This window comes from Cibotium barometz, chromosome 47 (genome assembly GCF_041138505.1).
Source record: "Cibotium barometz isolate CiBa-2024 chromosome 47, ASM4113850v1, whole genome shotgun sequence".
Lineage (NCBI taxonomy): Eukaryota > Viridiplantae > Streptophyta > Polypodiopsida > Cyatheales > Cibotiaceae > Cibotium > Cibotium barometz.
In genome coordinates this window covers 46,403,092-46,425,420 of record NC_141092.1, presented here as the reverse complement: position 1 = coordinate 46,425,420, position 22,329 = coordinate 46,403,092, and the positions used below count along the sequence as shown (strand labels likewise).

General features: G+C 46.6%; 1 protein-coding gene across 1 annotated transcript in view; it reads right to left on the bottom strand.

The window, feature by feature from the left end:
• UGP3 (UDP-glucose pyrophosphorylase 3) overlaps positions 1–22,329 on the bottom strand; it is a 71,039-nt gene that overhangs the window by 27,169 nt on the left and 21,541 nt on the right. Inside the window, exons 4-11 of the mRNA XM_086784831.1 lie at positions 18,607–18,768; positions 18,337–18,509; positions 18,110–18,176; positions 17,796–17,959; positions 17,356–17,514; positions 16,386–16,477; positions 16,199–16,293; positions 15,908–15,985 (exon numbers count right to left, since the gene is read on the bottom strand). Coding sequence (XP_086640957.1) covers positions 15,908–15,985; positions 16,199–16,293; positions 16,386–16,477; positions 17,356–17,514; positions 17,796–17,959; positions 18,110–18,176; positions 18,337–18,509; positions 18,607–18,768 — 990 coding nt within the window. The remainder of the gene's footprint in view (positions 1–15,907; positions 15,986–16,198; positions 16,294–16,385; positions 16,478–17,355; positions 17,515–17,795; positions 17,960–18,109; positions 18,177–18,336; positions 18,510–18,606; positions 18,769–22,329) is intronic.

The following is a 22,329-nucleotide window of genomic DNA, read 5'->3' as shown; positions in this document are numbered from 1 at the left end:
CCGAGTACCTGACCCTTGCTGAGAAGGGGTGTTAACAACCCTCAGGACATTGGTGTGGATTGCCCAGTTCGGGTTAGTCTTGCGCGGCATGATGAAGCCTGGGCGTGAGAGAGAGCGAAGAAGAGCGAAGAAGTTACTCTGCAGAGTTTTGCAGGTACACACGATTGTGCACGTATTCATAAATGCCCAAAATTTGGTCGCTTATCCACAAGCGCATGGTCGCCACACGCGTTTCGCCATGCCACACCATTTATTATTTTTTTTAAAAGTTTCCGTACAGATCCGTACCGTACCGTACGGTTGTGCCGTACTGTACGGATCCGTACGTACGTACGGAATCAACCTTGTATGAGATTGAGCCCAAGTTTTAGTGATGTTTGCACGGACTACTCTTTATATGTTCTCTCTAAGTCTGCAAAAGTTGGATGGCTCCAACTATACTTTATGGAAGGTGAAGATGAAATCTGCCTTGCGTGGAGTGGATCTCTGGGACTGGCTTGCTACAGCTACCAATGCCACCCCTCCCACCCTTTCTACCGTTGGTGCACAAATTGATGTTTGGCAGGCACATGATCGTTGTGTTTTCTACTTTCTGATGTTGAATTGTCAAGATTCTGTTCCCTCTCATGTGCGTACAACAAGTGCTGCACATGAAGTTTGGAAGGCATTTGCAAATCTTTACGGATTAAGTCTCCGGGTCGGATTTCGGCTTTGGAAAAGCAGCTTATGAATCTTTCAGTTTCTGCCTTTCCATCTTTATCTGCTTTCATCATGAAAATGAAAGATCTCTGAGATGAGCTTGTTGTGTGTGGCAAGGATATCTCTACACAGGATATGGCTATTCGGCTTCTCTCCAAGCTTCCAGAGAGGTTTGATGCTTTCTTTCAATCTCTTATTTCTTCTTCTCATCCTGTTCATATCACTTGGGAGGAAGTTCTCCCCTCCATTATGTAGATTGAGTCTTGCTTTGAGGAGCGGACCGGCACCTCATGTGGTTCTGATGGAGCTTTGGCTGCTCGAGATAAAGGGAAGAATTGACAAAAGGAAGGGAAAGGGGGTTCTGACAAGAACTCCAAAGGACAACAAGAAAGATAAAGACAAAGACAAAAATAAATCTTCTAAAAACAAGGACGTGGAGTGTCACTATTGTGGCAAGAAGGGTCATAAATAGCCCCAATGTTACAAGAAGAAGCGGGATGAAGAAGCAAAGGACTCTACCTCTACAGCGATGTCCCAGACCAAGAAGAATGATGGTATTCTTTTATTAGTCGGTGCTCGTCATGTACTGGCTCTTGTGACTTCTCAGTCGCGGTCTTGGATTGTGGATAGCAGTGCTACTGCTCCCATGACACCTCATCGGGATTGATTCGAGGACTTTACTGCTAGGCATAGTTACCAGGAGTTTTAGAAACGCCTCATTTGAAACGGATTCCAAAAAGGTTTCAGAAGTTGCATATTTTTTTGGAGCATCCAAAAAAAAGTTTCATACAAAAAATGCAAAAAATATATATATATTTCAATATAGAATATACATGAAAATATGTATTTAGGCCATGACCAAAGCTCAAGCGTCCTTGTTGAGATAGTCAACTAGTCACTACCAAGCAAAAAAGGAATGTCGAAAAAAAGTTTTGTAAAAAAAATGCAAAAAAATATAAGTTTAGAACTTCTTGGATGGCCTGATTCAGATTGGACTAGAGATCCAGATACTCTGCGTTGGACCACTAGTCGTGTTTTTTCACTTGGGTCAGGAGACATTTCATAGAGCAGTAAAAAACAACCTACTATGGCGCTTTCCTCTCCAGAGGCGGAGTATCGTGCAGTTTGTTATGCTACCTGTGAGGCGATTTGGTTGTGAAGATTATTGGGAGAACTTGGCTTTCCTCCTACTGGATCTACTCTTCTTTGGTTTGACAATCAGAGTTGCATCGGCATCGCCAAGAACCCTATGTTTCATGCTCGTACGAAACACATTGAGATTCAGTATCACTATGTTCGTGAACGGGTTCTTGCTGAAGATTTGTGTTTGGAGTTTGTCCTTCAACAGAGAATTGTTCACCAAGCCGGTGTCTCAGGCTTCCTTGGCTCATCATCTTCAACTTCTCGGAGTTTATTCAGCATCTGGTGCTAAGAGGGGGTGTTAGCATATTCTGCCCATGTATTGTGCCCATATTTGATCCCTTTTATGGCCCTTGGTTGTGGATTGGCCACCCTTATTTTCTCATGTTTTTTTTCCATTTTTCTGGTATTTTTTCAATCGGCCAAATTATTTTGTCCACTTGGCCGGGTCTGTTGCTCTAATCGGCCAACCCCATATGTCCTATATATAGGTGCACTAGCATCTCCTCTTTTTGTTCGTTCATTGCTTGAGGTGTGGTTCATGTGTTGACATACTCTCACATTTTGTATCCTTCACTTATGAGAGACTATATTGTCTCTTGCTCGGGATTGCTTTCATTGCACTATATTCAGCTTATTAGCTTCATATCTCTCTCTCTCGCATGCACATCTCAGATCAGCACACTCTAGTGCTCATCTTGCTTCTGCTCTATGCACTCTTTCAGGAAGGTCATGGCATGAAGTTGAGTTGCTGATTTGGACTCTTCTTTATGCTTCTAACAGGCTGAAGCCTTAGTTGATTTACAGATCTTTTGTGGTACTTACCTCTTGAAGCCTGTTACCCCATGTCATGAGATACCTAGGTGATAACCCAAAGATGCAAAGGTGGATTATGGCTCTTCAAGAGTTTGATATGAGTTTCATCAAAGAGGATAGTGTAAGAGCACACATGGCTGACATGGTCACCTACAGGGAAGTTCAAGTAAAACCCAAGTCCATCAAGGACGTTGAAAAGCAAGTTGTACCTAGTCCTAGCTTGCATGAGGAATTACAGCATATCGATGATATATTGTTTTCAGAATAGGGCTTTTAAGAGTAGTATTGGCAAAGGAGGAGCAAGGTTTGTTTTTGTGGATGAGCAAGGAAAAGAGCTATGGTATAGCTGTCAAGAGTTAAGAGGTAAAGAGCAACAATGAGACTGAATATTTCAGCCCATGTTTGGGTCTTGAAAAATGCAAAAGAAGAGAAGTGAAAAGGCTGATCATCAAAGGTGATGGACGGCATGCTCATCATAAGGCAAGTACAAGGCACTTGGAAGGTCAATAAAGATGAAATGAAAGGTTGGTTGTTTAAGGTAAGAAAGCTTCTTAACAGTTTTCAAGCTTTCCAAATATGGCATGTATCCGGGAATGATCACAAGAGAGCCCATGAATTGGCAGAGCAAGTCTTTACCAAAGGTTTGCATGCAATAAAGGTCCAGAAGCCTTTGTATCAAGGTAGAGAGTCCCTTCATGAGGAAGAGCATGTTCTTCTTACAGGTTTTACAAGAAAGAACTTGGATGCTTCGAAGACGAAAGAAATTGTCAAGAGAGTCATGAGGTATGTTCTGATTGGTGATAGCCTTTATCACAAAGGGACTAATGGTGTTATACGAAGTGAAACCGGCCTCTGGTAGAAACCAAAGTGCAATAGACTAGCAGTCACCCAATCCAATTGTAGTCCAGCCAATAAAACCAATAATTAGGAGCTAGAGTGCTCCAACACATGAAAGAGAACGACACCTGTTGGCCCCAAAGCTTGGCGCCCCTTTCGGTATTTCTTTATTCAATTTCAATGGAAAAGTTTAAATGATTACAACATGGCCATTCATGGCTCGTATGTCTGCAAGTCCAATCTACCAATCCTCTGGACCTCTTAGCATAGAGGTTACACACAGCTTTGTGTCCCAAGAACACCACTGTTATCTCCTCTAATCTGCTAAGTCAGTGCATCCTTGAGGCCTTGAATATGCATCTGACTGAACCATGCACACAGCCACAAAGTCAGCCATGAAAACAGTCCACAAACTCTTCCAAATCAGTCCACAATCTTGCCCTGTTTCCACCCTCTGAACTGCCAAACCCTTCCTCTCACAAATGGCCATAGAGAACTCCGGAACAATCACAAGCCAGTGAAAAGAGAGACTCAATATGACACCTCCTGCAGTCCTGCCTGCTCACAAAGAGAGAGAGAAACTTACAGTACTTGTGTCGCTTTTCACAAGAGAGAAGAGACGCAAGAAAAAGCCCCGTTCAGTCCTGCCCTCGTCTTGCAGCCAGGAGAGAGAAAACCCGTGAGAGAACCTGCTGTCCAGCCTTGTGTTCCCCTCCTACAGTCCACGCTTCTCAGCTGACAGTCAGCTTCTTGCCAATAGCAAAGGAGAGAGAAGAAGAAGAAGATCCTGCAGGCGCTTGTATTCTCTGCAGCACAGCAGCCAGCCTGTCCTCCAAAAGCCAAAGAGAGAGAGAGAGAGAGAGAGAGGAAAAAAAGCCGTGTGTCTCTGTCCTGTAGCGCAGCAGAGCAGCCAGCTAGCTTCACTCTCCAAAAGCCAGACCAGGGCGTGTATTCAGCAGCGCCTATATACACAACAGCGCAGCCCGCCTGCAACTCCCTCGAAAAGCAAGAGAAGACCAGCAGCGCAGACCGGCCTGTGGTCTTTTCCAAAAACCAGAGTTCAACGCTGCCCGCCAGCACACCTTTCCCAAAGCATGAGAGAGAAAGAGGCGTGCCCACCCTCCAAAAGTGTTGAAGCCTCCAAAGTTAGCCTAGGGGTCACCAAAGGTTATAAAACCTTTTAAATTTTAATTCCTTGGCACCAAAGGTTATAAAACCTTTAAGCTTTAATTCTCTTTGTTCCCTTCACACTTGGGGTTGTCCACACATGGGTTAATAAACCTTAGTTTCCTTTGTCCCCAAGTATGAACCTTTAAATATATCTTGCTCATCGACCACCATGCTCACACTTATACTGCACCAATTTCACAGGGTCATGACACGAAGAGATTTATATCATGATGAGATTCAAGATTGCTTGTCATGAGGGATGTGGAGGTCATTATGGAGTTAACATCACAAAGAGGAAGGCTTTGACAGCCAAGCTTATGTGGCCAAGCATAAACCAGGATGTTTATCATTGGTGCACGAGTTGTCATGAGTGCCAAGCATTCCGGAAAAGGATGCTGATTCGAGACCCTATGCATCATATCTTGAGTTATAGGGCTTTTGAAAAGTGGGGAATGGCTGTTATAGGGCCTCTTCCAAGGACCAAAAACAAGAAGCACTATATTATCAATGGAGTGGATTGTCTAACTAGGTGGCCAGAAGCCAAGGCAACAAGCAATGCTACAGCAAAACAGGTGTGTAAGTTCCTTTATGAGATGATTTGTTGTCATTTAGGAGTCCCTTTAGAGCTGGTGACTAATCAAGGACGAGAGTTAAGGGCTGATGTGATGAAGAATCTTGCCAAGTTGATGAACATAAAGCACAAGTTCACTACTCCTTATCATCCCCAATGCAATGAGCTTGTGGAGAGTTTTAATGGTGTCTTGCAAAAGTTGTTATTCAAGCTTGTGGAAGAACATCCAAGGAATTGGGATATGTATTTGAACAGGACTTTATGGGCGTACAGGGTGTCAGAAAAGAATGCTACAGGGTTCACTCCCTATCACCTGGTATATGGTGATGAGTGTGTGTTGCCTATTAATATCATGCTCCCTTCGCTTGATTTTATCTTACAGCATGATTTAGCATTGGAGAAACAAGAGAAGCAGAGATGGACCAACCTGCATTCTCTACTTTTGGATAGGGATGAAGCCATCAAATGGTATGAAAAGACTAGTCAGAAGAGAATTGAAACATTCAATGAAAAGCTAGGCAACAAGGATTTCGAAAAAGTTATGCTGGTGTTGAGATATACCATTGCTCTTGATACCACTTTCCAGACCAAATTTAGAGTGAATCGAGAAGGTCCTTATGTTGTCCATGAAGTCTTTTCTAATGGAAACTACCAGTTGAAGAATCTTGATGGCAAGATGCATCCCAACAGGATCAATGGCTTGAGGTTGAAGCCATACCACATCAAAGTCATGTAGAGCAGGAGACAAGGTGAAACACTTGAAAGTGTTTCACAATGGGGTTGGGGCAGATATGTGAGGTTTTTTGAGCCCAATGAAGTCATGACATAAACAAATTTGAAGGAGGAAAAGGCAAGTTGTAGAAAGATGAGATGTACATATACTAGTCTAAAACAAAGTGTGTAGTCGACATAGTATGAAAGCAATATAACCAAGATAAATGGATAAATAGAAATGCCATGTACAAGGAGAAATCTAGATAATGAAAAAGGAAAGCAAGCGACGGGTGGCAGTTTCATTTTAGATAGGGAGAGTAGTGTCTTTTTGTTTTTGGATGAAAGGATTTTTTGCAGAAGACTGAATGAGAAGAAGAGTTCAGAATGAAGACTGTAAATGCAGTGTGAGTGAGGGCAGGACCAAAGCAGAGGGAGTGCATGTAAGTCAGTGGATCAGCTGAAGGTTGCTGAGGCAAGCCCTAGGATATCTAATTGCACCTCTGTTGGAACTTGGTGCTACCCAAAATTTTGCTCGACTATAGATTTGTGTTTAAAGAAGAAGATCTGCACAGGTGGTTGCAGATTTCATCAAGGAGGATTGAAGCTGCGGAGGATCCCTCAATTTTTATGTTCTTTTTCTCTTGTTTGAGCCCAAGGTCTCAAGGTTGTTGAGACTCGTTGGTTTTATCCATATGCAGTAGACAGATGCTTGTGGTTTGAATCTTTTGCAAGTGGATGATGTGCTATGGTATTTTAGTTGTGATGGATATGTTATTTTGATTGAAATTGTTGAGAAAAATTAATTGAGAGTGAATATCTGAAGTCTATTGAGTCAAGGCTGACTCAGTCGATGTCAACTGAGAGTCAACAGTGTCAGACAGGGTCAGCTGAGTATCAAGATCAGTTAACTAAGTAGAAGGGTAGAAGGATAGAATTAGACCTTTGGAGTTGAGTGGGAGTCAATAAGAGCAGGGGCAGCAAGGCAACAAAGAGAAAAACGGGTGATCTGGCGGTAGGAAGAAGGCTGAAGGTGGTGAAGGCGGAGGTGAACTGGAAGAATGGAAGGTAGGAGGCGGAAAGAAATGCCCGGGGAGGAGCCCGCAAGAGAGCACGACAGCGGGCGGAAGGGGGAAGAGAGGAGAGGCGGGGGCAACACGAAGGAGGATAGGGGGAGAGGGGGCACATCAGAGAACAAGCAAGGCAGCCTGGGAGACTCTCCCTAGGTGCTGAAAAAATACAAGTATCAGTACAAAGAACTGAGAGGCTATATCATACAATAGGAGGGGGGACAAGGCAAACAGGTGGCCTGTAGTGCCAACGAGGGGACCCCGCGTGTAGGGTAGAGAAGGGGCCGCTGCGCCAAGTGGTGTGAAAGGCCTGGCACCGCAAGATCGCCTCACCCGAGTCGCCCCGAATGCGGTCATACTGTCCTCGTAGGGTGTGGATCAACTCCTGCCAGATCCCCCGAACAGTCTCTGCTGGTGGCTCCAATCTCCCCTCAAAGGCCCTCAAGCACCGGGCCCTCCAGGTGAACCATATGGTGAGGCTACTGAGGAGCTCCCATCGTAGATCCCTCTCCTGTGTCCAGCCGGCGGACGAGAAGTCCAGGGAAGGAACAAGGCGAGGCTGGCCCCTAATGAATCTGATGGCCTGGCTGTCCTGCTCTGTCTCATAGCCCATAGCAGGCCCTGATGAAGTCGACCAAGCAGCGGCACCCCACGTATACATACCCTTTGGAGAAAGGGGGGCCAGAATGCACAGCATCCGCAGCCAAATCTGCTGCGCCTGAGGGCAGTCCCATAAGCAATGTCTCTGTGTCCCCCTAGGGTGGCCGCATCGGATGCAGGCCGCCGGAAGACCACTGTAGACAAGCCAGGTGCCAACTGCAGAGCCCCTGTGGGCGACCAGCCACTGGAAAGTCGAGAATCTGAGTGCCTGTCGACTAGCCCAGATCCTAGTCCAAAAATCCTCCAGGAACTGCCAGTGCCCCGATGTAGCTGGAGAGACCATCCTCCTCGCCGTCAAAATATGTCGTCCCAACCGAACAGTATACTCGAAAAAGGTGATCTCTGTGGCCTCAGGGGATGCATAAGGATCATGCCACTCGTACTCGCCAGGGTCCCACTGGAGCCGGGCCAAGGGGCGCGCTGCATATGCCCATATGCGCCAATCAGAGTCCACATCTGCAGGGTCTGGGTCAATATGCCACTTCCGAGAAGCGGCGGCCACCGCCCGTATCCTCTGAAAGGTGCACTCTGCAACCAAAGCTCTGTGGCATCATCCCAGTGTCCAAAACATACTCAAAGCCCCTGCGGAGGCCTGGGCCCAAAAGGTCCCAATAGCGCATAAAAAAGGCAGGCGTCAATCCGTCCTCCCCTCGGCAACTATGGCGCGGAAGGGCCCTCAAGGCCTCAGCAAGCTCAACCTCTGAGAGAGGCTCACCCAGAACTGTACGCATACGATCTGTGACCCTCCTCTGCACATGGGCCCACACAGTCTGTCTGCAAGCATCCCGAGCCTCAGTGGCTGGCTCCGCTGCAAGCAGGTCTCTATAGAACCCAGTGGCAATGGCTCTGATCTCCTCGGGCTCAGTAGCTACCGATCTGTCCGGCCTCCCAAGCTGGTGGACTCTTGCTCAAGCATGGCGGGGCCCAGTAATCTCAAAAAACTCCCAAGTCACTCTATCACCAAGCTGCGTCCACTGAGAGGCCTGACAGCGATAGTAAAACTCATGTCTCTGCTCCTCTGCCTCTCTAACCTCCTAGCGTGCCTGGCTCAGCTGCGATGCCACCCACTCACATGTAGACTGTTCCTCCTGAAGGCGCTGAAGCGAAGCAAGGCTACGTCTCAGCCGACGCTCCCGCTCGCGAGCCTCTCCCAACCGTGTCAAGGCTACAACGTGCAAATAAGAGCTGAGCTCGATGAGTCCCTGGGCACACTGGCCTGCTGCATCCTGGTCAGAGCTCTGACTATCATGCCATATCCTCTCAATGTCCTCAGCGAGACTAGGATCGGTAAGTACCCTCTCTGGGATCCTCAACTGCAAGCTGGTCTCCCGTGTCCTCTCCTCAAGTGTCAAAATAACTGGCGCATGGTCTGAAAAAGAGGTGCCAGCGAGAATGCCAACAGAGCCCCCTTGCTCCCCTAACATGTCGCCCACATAAAAGCGGTCAATCCGTGATAGATTAGTCCCTCCCTGCCGGCGATCCGACCGAGAGAAACTAAGACTGTCCTGAGAGCGCGGGAAGGCCTCATGCTGCCATGCATCAGTGATCCTCAGTGTCATGCAAAATCGCTCCTAAGCTGCAAGCTCCATATATAATGTGCACCGTCGAGGCCCTGTACATTCCATCAGATGATCCTCATGGATGACCTACTCAGGTGGATGCTGTCTCAGCCGTACGGCGGGCCTTCGCAAGCGGCTTGGATGGAGAATAGTCCCCATCCGAGCGGCTACGAATCTGCCCACCCGGTGTGCTGCAAGAATCTCGGATCAGGCGCCAGTGGCTGTGTCCCATGGCGACTGCCTCCCGCTCAGACAAAGCACCCTCGTGTATGCATACATATCCAGGGTCCCGTGCTAAGTCTGCCACTATGCGAACGACCAAATGTCGAATCCCTGAGGCGTCCACACTCCCGGGATCAATAAAAAAATGAGCCAACTCCCATAGTCGCTCACATGATGAGAAAACTCAACTGCCTGAGTCTTCAAAGTGCTAAGAGCGAGCTCCAGAGTCCACTCTAGGTCGCATGGGCCACAGAGAGGGAATGAGAAGGCCACCGCTGAATCAAGTGCCTCCTCCCCGCGGGCCGGAGGTATCACTACATGCACTCTGATGGGGGTGCTGGCTCATGGGGGCCCTCTGCTCCAAAAAGCCGTGTGAAGGAGTAATCAAAAGCCTACGAGCGCTGCCTAGTGTCGAGACGACTCAACCGACTGCGGATAGAGGATATCGGTGAAGCCCGATTCAGCATGGTAAGTCTCCTCTGCGGTGCTCGAGCAAGGTCGGTGCTGAGAGCCCTCCGGACTGCAGGTGAACGCCAGGGGACTGCCAGGGCCTCCCGAGTAGCTGAGGCGAGTGGGGGGGAGGAGGGGGGGGGAGAAGGGGGGGGGAGAAGGAGCCGCTACCGAAACCGGAGCGGAGATGGGTGGAGGCAAAGGTGGAAGCGAGGCGGAAGGGGGGGACGGGGGAGGGGGGGGTGGGGGCGAAGGAGGGGGTGCTTGCATCTCCTGGTCCTCAGTCGACGCTGGTGTCTCCTCCTGGAGGGGAGCAAAGCTGTTCCTCACGAGAACCCAGTGATGCTGAAACTGTGGCTGCTGCTGCATCGGTCTCTGGGCGTCCTGCTGGGGCTGTCTCCCTCGACGGCGCCCCTGACCAGGCTGCCACTCCGAGGTCTCTGTGGGCTGAGCAAGTGTCCCGGAGGCTGCCTGCCGAGCCGCATCTGTGGGCGGGCCATCAGGGGCCTGCTGCTGCGGTACAGGTCGGGGTCTCCCCGAGGGGAGACCTTGGCCAGGTGGCCAACCTGTCTGCAAATAAAGCACTGGTTCAGGAGCCCCGAGAACTCCACTCTCTGATCAATCCATCCCCCCCCCCTATCCGAGGTAGCTGAATGACCTTCGGAAGGGAAGAGATGTCAGGCACCAACACTCTGACCGAAGGTAGCCCAGCTGCTCTAGCCACCACTGAAGCGGCAGTGGGACCAGTCTCGAGCACTGAGCCCACCAGTGCTCCTAGCCTCGAAAGGAGCGGAAGGTACTCGCGGCGGAGTCCAGGGAAGCAAACTGTAACATGGAAAAGGCGCTCTCCCTGCTCGGCCGCTGTGCTAGGTCAAAGCCATGCTGCCAAGGTCTGAAGAATGCCCGAACGCCCCTGATGTCAAGGGGACTCATGGCTAGGACCTGGGCCACGCTCTGGGTAGTCTCGAACTCGATCTGGTAGTGTCCACGGCCCAATAGCTGAACGTCGAGGATCTTGCCCACAAGAAGGCGGGCCTGAAGAAGATCCCGGATCTCCCCTCTGCTGGGGCGAGTGCCGACTATACGGCAGATGGTGGAATGTGCCTGGAGGCGTTCCACCTCTACGGCGAGGCTCGCTTCCTCTTCCGGCGAAAGAGAAAGCCTGATGGGGGTATCCTCAGGGGCGGTCGAGGGGGCTGCGGAAGAGTCCCTCTGTGGCGGGGCGGGAGGCGCCTCCATCAGAGTCTGAAGCTATGGCGAAGGCGGAGCGAATGCGGAGAGACTTGCAAGAAGCTAGCTGCACACAAAGGGCCGAGGGGGAAGGCGGAAGGTTAAACAAAAAGGAAAGAACCCCCTGGAGGCGGAAAAAAAGGGGAGGGGGGGAGGGGATAAGGCGGCGAAGAAAGGAGAGGAAGGGGGGGATTGGGCGCTGAAGAGGGGGGGGGGGCGCGATGGCGAGAAGAAGGGGGGGCGAGCTTCAGCGTGAAAAAGGCAGGCGGAGGGGAGGCGCAGAAGCAAGGGGGGAAACCCCGAGGGGGGGGGGGGGGAGCAATGCGAAAGGAGAGAAGGGGGGAAAGAGGGGGCTGGCGGAGGGGGGGGGGGGGATTGGGCGCTGAAGAGGGGAGGGGGGCGCGATGGCGAGAAGAAGGGGGGGCGAGCTTCAGCGCGAAAAAGGCAGGCGGAGGGGAGGCGCAGAAGCAAGGGCAAGCGGGGGGAAAGCGGGGCGCGAGGGAGGGTGAGAGGAGAGGCGTGCAGGCAGCGCGAGCAGGGGGGGGAGTGCGGGAGCTTCAGCGAGCGCTTCTTGTGGATGCTCAATTCAGTTTCGCACTACTAACTCAAAGTATCCTTTTTTCTTGGACAGATTTGGAGGCAAAGGATCACTATTGGGGTCAAATAAGGTTTCCCATACTCTTTGACCTGAACATTGATGAGATATCAGCATTCTTGGACAGATTTGGAGGCAAAGGATCACCATCGGCTCAGGTGGTAGTGCCCATCTTGTTATATCCAGGTTTGGATCACCATCGGCTCAGGTGGTAGTGCCCATCTTGTTATATCCAGATGACATAGTCCCGATATCAAATTCATCAACCGAGGGGTTACAGTAACATCTAGAGGCACTTGAGAGGTTTAGTGACAAGAAACCTCATGGTCAATCTCGCGAGAACCAAGGTCAAGGTCTTCAATACATCTACAAGGTCACATCACCGCTATCCTTCATAGAGAAGCCCAGGTGCCATAGGGCACCAGGGTACAAGATGTTGCACCAGGCATGCTCTATTTGGGTTGAGGTTGTAGACTTTCCGTCAACTATGTGGGAATTGTTACCATTGGCCATGTGTACTATTGGAGAGGTGTTGGTGGAGCCCAGAATGTCGTCCAAGAATAAAAACAGGGTTTGCATGCTGTGGGATACTGGGAAACCCCGATCTCGACAATTGAGGTTATGCGTGGATGGATTTGACCCTTTGTATTTCGAATTAAAGTGGGGATCGTTTGCAAGCCATTGCTTCAATTGTGGGAAGATGAGTCACTTCATTTCAGAGTGTCCAGAGGAGGTGAATGTTCAGCCACAACCGAATGTGTCCCACGGTCCGCGACTCATGAGGATACATTAGCTCCTGCTTTGCCATCTGGTTTCAATATAGAGAAGGGCAAACAAGTAGCAAAACAAAGTGAGCAAGTGGTAGATAAAGGTAAACAAGTTTTGGCAGATACAAAAGGTAGACCTTGGCTTTTGGTGGTGAAAAGAGGTGCTCGCCAGACAGCTACTTCTAGTGGTAATCAAAATGTGGGTGCTGGTCATGGTGCCTCTCCATCATTTCATCCTAGTGCCACAAGATGGACTCGAGAGAAACATAACCAAGGCAGGGTATCACACTCTCGGTATAGTCTGAGACCTCAAGTTATGAAAGAAAATCAAGTAAATTTTTCTCTTCTATTTGATTAAAAAAAGGGGTTATGGTCTCAACCTGGGACAAGAAGTATCCAGATGTTAAGTGGAAACAGGATACATCACCTAATGATACCCGTACTTTAGTGAGAAGGAACAACTAGATATTTTGCTCGCGAAGAGTATAGGAACAGATGGAGAGAGAAGGCATTGAAATTCTTGTGCAATATTTTAAGGAAAGAGAGGTCGATGATGGTACCTCTCATTGATTGGCTTTCTGTTTTGATGGATTATGAAGATTGCTCTTTGGAATGTAAAAGAGGTGTGTTCGCCGTCCAAGAATTATCGCATGTGGCATATTGTGTTTCAAGGTCAATGGGATATGTTTTGTGCTCTGGAGCATAAACAGCATTCCATGGCTGGACAAGTGTATGATTACAAGGAATTTCGTGTGTTTTATAGTGGACACCCGACTACACAATCAGGGGACATGATTGCAGTGAAATCTCAGTTTAAGCCATCGTTGGTCATGCAGGATGTCTGGGGGTGGTTCATTGTTGTGAAAGTGGAGTTTATGGATGAAACATTATGGCTTGTGGGGCTGTATGTGCCTAATGGTGCTGCACAGCGTCATCAATTATGGGATGAATTATTGCGTTTGTGCAATGTTAAGCCTGGCTTTGTGTTGGGTGATTTTAATGTATGTGAATTGCCGGACCATGCTTATACACCTCACTCTATTATGGATGGGCCAGAGAGGCTCAGCTGGAATGTGTTTACCAATCAAGTTTTGAAACAAGAAATGTGGTCATGGCTACACCCGCATGAGAGAGGATTTACATATGCCTCTCAACAGTACGTGGATACAAGAGCTCGTTTGGACCGAATGTATATTTTCTAGCATGATTTGTTTCTGCCAGAGATATTGTCCATGCAAATGAAATATAATCATATTTTGTCAGGTCATTTCTCTTTGGTATTGGAGATGAACAGCCATTCTCTGGACACTTATAGGCCATTATTGGGAAAGGCTCCTCTTAAGGTTGGCCAGACTTTCTTGGAACATACTATTTTCCATCAATTTATGTTACAGGTGTTACAAAACTTTCGAGGCCATGTAATCTATGTTGGGGTGTTAGCTTGGGAGTGTTGTATGTTCAATATTCAAAAGCTTTGCTTGCCACTATGGGATTCATAATGCATCATATTTTAGGGAGAAAGTTGCAGAACCTAGAATCGTTAATTTTAACTAGGTGATTCAAGAGAACGGTTCTTGCCCTGACATTGAGATAGCTATTGATGGGTTGTCCCATCAAGTTGCAGCCTCGCATGAGAATCAGCTTTTCACGAAGCATGTTAATGAGTTGAAGGTCCCTCTCGCTTCTCTTGAAAATACAAGTATCATGCCTGCGAGTTGGAAGATTGGGCTTGTTCATTTATTGCCTAAAGTTCCATCCTCAATTAATCTACGTTAATGGAGACCAATCACACCTTTTTGGGGACTGGGTCTTGGGGTGGACTCCTCGAAGAGCATAGAGAGACTGAAGGTAATGATGCTATCACATTTGATCAGGATCAAGGCCTTGGTGACACATGATATTGTGCTAGCAAAGTCTGGGGCAGCCCCCTTGGTCACAGACAAGCGAAGGAGAGAGAGAGAGAGAGAGAGAGAGAGAGAGAGAGGCACGGTAGACTACCATGCTCCTCATTATCATCATTATCACCATCATTACCAGCACTAGCATGGTTCTCCCAGCAGGTGGTTAAGTGGTTTGACACAGCCTCCCTCCTTTTCAGTATAGCCTGTCTCCCCATACTTTGATCTCTCACAGCAAGAGATCAACCGTGTCATCGGTTGATCTCTTGCTGTGAGCATGGTACTCCCAGGTGGTTAAGTGGTTTGACACACATGGACCGCCTCCTCCTTTTCAGTATAGCCTGGTCTCCCCATACTTTATCTCTCACAGCAAGAGATCAACCGTGTTATTCGGTTGGACTTGTTGCTAGGGCTTCACATACATCACGAATGGGTGTCCCCAACACAGCCCACAGCTTAGCAGGAACCTCAAGTTCTATAGAGACCGCTTCTTGAGAATTTCGCAGTATGAATTCGTTGAGAGCCCGGGTAACATTCAGACACACATGTCACATGCCATGAGGATAGTAGTTGGTCAGCTCAGGGTATCTTCTCACCGCCAACACATCACACAGGAGGACAGGGTATGCAGAGTATGCACTAAATGAGAGGCAGAGGATGAGGAGCACATGTTCAAACGTCCAGCCTACTATGAGATCCGAGGGAGATTCCATTGCTTCTTCCGAGAGGGTTTCAGTTCACTCTCACAAATGAGGCAGTATGAGGATCAGAGATGCCTAGGCATGCTCCTAATGGAGCTCAGACACAAATAGAGAGGCAATATTGAGGCAGCACTCTGAGAGACAGACTGAGCAGGACTCATCACAGATTTCTTTGACATATGCCCCAATATCTCAGAGGCCACCACGCAGACACAGCCCTCAGTCCCACGCACCCAGGAGGGTTTCTAGTGAGAGGGCTTGACCTTTGCTGTGGGCGAGACGTCCCCAGCCCCAAGCATCACAATCCTTCACCCGCCAGATGCACATCCAGGATGCCCTCCAGTGACATGGCAGACTCCCATCACAAAGGCCAGACATTCTTTCAGCCATCAGACCTACACTGGCCGAGGATGGTATCACTGTCAGCTGATCGTTGTGAGGCTCCCTCTCACACAGTGCTATGTGCTTATACCAAAGGCATTGGCAGCAGTTGTCTTTCTTCAGTCCTTTTCTTTCCGTGGCTTAGTATTTCTAATGCAGTATTGCATCAACTTTCAGTCTCATAGACCCTTTGGGACTTTGGAAGACGTTAATATTGCTTTCTTTCTTTCTTTCTTTCTTTCTCTCTTTGTATGCATTCATGCGCGTGCGCACGCGTGCATGTGTGTGTGTGTGGGTGAAGGAGTTCATAGACCATTTATAAAGACTCCTTCCAAGACTCGATTCAGTAAATCTTAATATAAGTAAATGTTTGCAATCCTCAAGAACTCAAAATATGGACAAATGTATCATAGGCGGAAGACCATCATACCTCAGGCATATCTATCAAACATGAAGTCAGTAGTTCATGTGCATTCCACGTAACATCAAGAAAAGATCCATCTGGTGTCTGCCACTCAAAACGAAAGCAAAAATCTCTTAGTATCTTCCTTGTTCGTATGACCCACATGCCAACGAATAGCATGTGAGCATATTTGATATATGCAGATCTAGAATCAGAATACAAGCACTTAACATATTTGATTTGGCACATTTCCTTCAAGCTCAAAGCTTTTCTCACTCATTCATGAAAGAGAACCAAAGGCTTCGGTGCTCTAGATACCTGATGTAAGGAGAAATCCGTCGGTTTCCTTTGCCGCTTTGCAGAAGAAGTAACCTTGCGCCTCTGGTTGTAGATAAGAAAGGTGTCCAAGCAATCTCGATACATTACAACAACAAATAACCAAACAAGTCAATACAATCCACAAAGGATTTTTTTTTTTTATAGGAATACCAAGCTTAACATATACCATGCCGAGCAGGCGCCAATCTAGATGAGAATTTGTTGGACAGCAAATCTGCAATGTTTTGCATTGTACATTCGATTCTACCTGCATAGGTACTGTTCAAGCCTGGGATCAGAGAAATAGCAGCATGCTGGATATACTAATGACACGGATTGACAACAAAACAATCGTGTATGCATGTCATGTATGTTATGTGTGTATGTATGGTATGAATGTATATGAATGTACTGTTATGTATGTAGTTACTGTTACGTATGTATAATTGTATGTGTTGTATGTATGTATGTATGTATGTATGTATGTATGTAATGTATATGTATATGTATATGTATATGTATATGTATGTACTGTTATGTACATATGTACTGTTACGTATGTATAAATGTATGTGATGTATGTACATATGTATGTATGAAATGTAATGTTATGCATGGTATGTAGTTATGTATGTATGCACGTATGTGCATATGTACATCTATCATGTATGTATGTAATGAAACGGTAATTACCTATGTATGTACGTATGTATGGATGTATGCACGTATGTATGTATGCATGCACTGTATCTACAGATGCATGGTATGTAAATATGCATGGTATTTATGTATGTATGCATGCATGTGTCTAAGTATGTATGTGTGTATGTATGTTATGTATGAATATGTATGTATGACGATGTGTTGTATGTATGTAGGTATGTTTGGATGTATATGTATGTGTTGTACATACGTATGGATGGATGGATGTTATGTATGTATGTATGCATGCATGCAATGTGTGTATGTAATGCTATGGTATGTATGTATGTATGTATCGCGGTATATATGTGTGCACAGTATGTACACATGCACCATATGTGTTTGTGTATGCATGTATGCCTAGTATGCCTAGTATGCATGGTAAGTGTGCATGTATGCATGCATGTATGTTATGTATGCATGCATTTATACAAATTCAAATAATAGCTTCAAACCTGTGAGTAGCTCCAAGGTAGTCCTTGTATACTATGGGCTTTTTCAAGTTCAAGATCATGCCAGGAAGAGAATCAGAACTTTGCGCTGAAGCAATCTTCTCCACAGAAGGGAGATCGACATATAGAACGTTTGTATTTGCCGGATACTGGGCCTGCATGCTGTCATGTGCCGCATTCTCAATTAGCTTTGCAGGTTGACAAACAAGGACATACAGCATTTCATTGTCAATTTTCAAATAAACAAGGTGATTGAAATACTTTGGCACAAAAAAAAATGATTATTACTTACTTTTCTCAAATATACTTAAAAAATGGAAAACGTAGAGCTTCACATCACACCAGCAATATATAAAAATAGCTACTCTGACTGGAAAGATCTCACACAACCCTAATGAACCACATAGTATGTACTTGTTTTCCAAGCATTCACTAGCATGTACCTGCCCGGGGAAACCGGCACATCTGGAATGCCCAACTTGTTGAACTCAGTGTACTCAATACATGTCACTGAGTACTCCCATCCATTTTTTGTACTCCTCTCAACAAGCACATTGACACCCTCGGCCGCCCCGACCTTGCGTTCACATGAAGCGAAACCAAACTTCTGCACAATTGTGAATCAACAATGTGTCATTGATAGAAATATCCATTTTGTTGAGTCACTATCGATACTCTCATCGAGATCATCATAATAAACACCAAACACATAATGCCTAACCTGAACCCTAAACCCCATAGTGGCATAATGTCTAACCTTGTTGTGTTTGTGTCCAACTCCTGCTAATGCCAACAATGTCACATCGGTGGCTGCAATCGGGTTGCTGCACGCATGCACGCATACACAAAAAGGCTGCATAAGAAGGCTTGCACAACCATTAAAAACAATCAATAAGCAAACAAAACTACGAATATTCTTAAACGTAGCAAAACACCCAATTCATTTGATACCGGCTTCCAAGCTAGCAACCGATGCTTTCTAACCTGATTTGGCGTACGATGGCAGATTTGCGGCCTTTCTTGTAAAACCAGTCAAAAACCCCTTTATCAAAAGCCAGTTTCCATATAACTCCATGGCCTCCAGGCTTCAAAATCGGTGCTAGAGGCTCACTAATCAGCCAATGGCCATCCTCTGCACCTACTGCAGGTATCAAAGGCTGAAATAAACACCCAAAATACTGCTTCAGCAACCTTAATATTATTGAGAAGCTTCTTTTCCAAAAACATGAAGAATGTGAGTTCATCCGTTCTCACCTGTTCAAAAAGATGGAAGCTCAATTTCCCACGCCCAAACCAGTCCCGGCTTTCACACAGTCTCGTAACCAGCTCATTGTTCTTCTTTGCAGCGCTTGTCATGATGGCAACAGGCGTGACTTCTTGCTTCCTGTAGATTTTGAAATGTAGGTACTCCCTTGCCTAAACCCATACAATTGTCATTGTTAGTATCTTGGAAAGCACACAGAACAATCAGTTTCCATATTCTGTAATTATTACATCAGCACCCTACATGAGAGTCGTATATTTTTTAAAGTTATTTATGCGCAGCTTTGGTGCATGTAATGGCTACTGTGGCTGACTGCTAGGCTGGCCCGGCCCATCTTGGATCCATGACCCACAGCCCAATCACAACCCATATATATGAAACCAAGCTTCTGAACACCATACCTCCAGACTGCCCAACTCCAGACCCACCCTACTGCCATCTTTAAATTAGCAAAACTTTCAAACCAATCTTGTGCAGAGAGTGTAGCTGTTTGACTGTGCCTGTGGAATAGACCCACTCTACTCCCATCGTTAAGCTCACAAAACTTCCAAGCCTATCTTGTGCACAGAGGGTGTGGTTGGTCAGCAGCGCTGTGAAACAGCCCTGCAACACCCACAGTAAAAACAGCAGCTGTGCATGCCAGCAGACAGAATCAACGCACACAGCAGGAAGATAGGGATGTTCAGATGGATGCAGCATATGAGTGCATAAAAAGGCTGGGTCACATGTGTGGCAGAAAATCAAAGCATGTGAGAACTGGACCTTGCACTCTTGTAAGCCGCCAACACTCGTATGACCAGTTCGCTACACCACATACAGGCAACCTACAAGCACTTGTGGTTATCCAGCAGTGCATGTAGCAACTTTGCAATATAAGTGCAGTGCAGTTCTGTTATTGCCACCAAGAATAAAGCAAGTTCCCATGGAGAAAACTGAAGACACCAGCAGCAGCTATATATCAATGCGGCATCCATGCATCATCAGTGGTGCTGGAAAAGCCGTGTGCAAACATTCATCATGACTCACAATGTGATTACCATGTATACTTCCACTCCAGCACGAGAAAGGCTCATCATCAACTACCAGATACCCAAGTATTTTCCATTGCTTTTGTGTGTTTTCAAGCTGTTTTCTCTAAATAGCCCGAAATCCTCATCCAATTTATCTCACATAGCATTTGAAAAGCCTGTAAAGTGGCTCATCATATAGGTTACATTTAGAGACACCGAAAGAGCGTGTACCTCACAAAACAAGTACAACTGCCTGGAAAGTGGAACAACATGGACAAGTTTAGTTAGACTAAGGTTGTGTTCACGACGGTCAAAGACCTCACATGTCACATTGGTATCAGAGCGTTACAGGTAACCAGCCTTAGATCATTTTCATTCCATCAGTCATTCAGTCAGACATCATGTTAATCGCTTCCGCACAGTTAAACCCAGTTCTCAAAATCTTGCAGGCCACCCTTAGGGATTTTCCCTTAGGTATGCATTAGTAACCCATCCATTTGCATTCTTGCACAGCATATAGGGTTGCACATGGCTTGCATAGTAGTCATCTTAGCACTCATCTTAGCAATCAGTCTTGCATCTGCAAGGCATACATGTTTGCCCATGAACTCTCTGGGGAAGAATGACATCCATCATCAAAGGAGGACATAAGTTTTGGGCTTCCACTGGCAGCAGCAGGGGGTTTCTCTTCCACAGGAGACGGAAGTTTGCTCCAACATCGCCTTAGGAGGTTCAGAGCTTCAGGAACGACGGAGATGGTGGGTGAAAGGATTCCACAGACATGCCAGGGGTGACTCAAGTATTTCCAAGCAGTTTTAGCAGCATTTGCCAGTCCGTTCCCGCAGTGGATAGAGTCTTTGGCTCAAAGGATTTCACTCCTACATATGACCTCGGTCCCGGCAACAGAAGTTTGAAGGGGGGCAATGGTTCAGTGGAAAAGGATCACCAAAGGAGTCGAAAGGTTGCCAGGTATACCACCCAGCAACAGTTTAGCAGAGGGGAATGTCACGTGCACACCCATCAGGTGTACAAGTGGCATGGCATCATCAGGCATATAATCAGGATATTCATTTAGACATATTTCAGTATGAGCATCATATGGGGGTGTTTTATCACCAACATCAGCACTCCAATCATCATGAGCATTGTAAGGCATTCATGTGCATCAGCCGACAGCATCTGTAAACCAGCCGATTGGCATTTTATAGCATTTATGGTATTTTATGGCAATCGTGAGCATTCAGTGCTGGCCGACTGCAGCAAGGCTGGGCGACCAGCACCAGTCCCTCATATAAATAGAGGCGCATCAGCATTCAGTCCACCATAGCATCCGACATCAGCGTTTTCAGCCCATCAACGCATCAAGTTCAGCATCCAGTTCAGTCCCTCAGATTCAGCCAACGCATCTATCTCCTCGGCGTTTCCTTCCCAGGCAACAGGAGAGCATCTGCGTTTTCAGCATCGCATCAGCAGGCATCAGTCCCAAAGCCATCCCTTCAGTGTTTCCTTCCTAGGAGACAAGGGAAAGACAGTGGGACAGCAGTTCATCCAGCATAGCAGCATATTCAGGATATTCAGCATATAGTTCATCATTCCTATCTCCTACATAGAGGGAAGCCGGCATCGAAGGGTGGACCTCAGCATTGGAGCAGGGAACAGTCCTGAGCATCAACATTCAGCCTATTCCTCTCATCCCAAGAAAGATAGTCATCTAGGACAGCATCATAGATCTATTCAGATCTCATTGTAAACCATTCATCTAATATAGTTGCATTGCATTGCATTGACACTATCTGTCTATCTTAAGCATCATTAAGTGCAGTTTCGTTAGACTAAGGTTGTGTTTACGACGGTCAAAGACCTCACATGTCACAAGCTCGGTAGAAGATTCGGTAACTTCAATGTTCAAAATTCAGTAACCGTTCATGACGAAGATAACACACAACATAGAGAAAGGTGTGCAGAAATAGAGAGAGAAAGAAAGAAAGAAAGAAAGAAAGATTTTATTAATGTCTTCCAAAAGACTGAACTCGGCCTATGAGACAAATCGGAGTACCTGTATGGGGTATCCTCTGTCATCCCAACAAAATGAAAAAGTACTGAACTAAAAAGCTCAATTTGGGTGTGCAATAAGTACAATGGGTGGAGGAGGGGATGGAGCTCTACTACTAGGAGAATGCAAAGCTATATGCATGGAAAGAGAGAGAGAGAGAGAGAGAGAGAGAGAGAGAGAGAGAGAGAGACAATATTGAGTCCCAATTCCCGAATACCCTCTACAAGGCCCCCACCACGAATGGTACATTTGCTTTATTAGAATGATGCAAATTCTACAAACAAATATGGTTCGTAACCTGCACTCTTCACCTTCGCTAAAGCCTAGAGCACTCCCCTTGGCTGTCCTGGCACTTGGAACACACAAGCCCTGTAACTTGATTGAACACAATGCTAATCAATACACTAAAATACACTAAGATTTGATGGACACTTGCTCAACTACAAGAAGTAAATTACTGAATTGACAAGAGACACACAATGAGCCGGAACGGCCAACCCCTCCCTCAAATAAAGTATATTGATCTTGGGAGAATCAAGTACATAGTGTCATGGGCATTTCTGACCAAATTTCCATACCAATGCATATGAATACAGTATTGCAAACAAGTGGTTGTCAATGTAGACTTGCAATCCCCACTATCCTCTCAA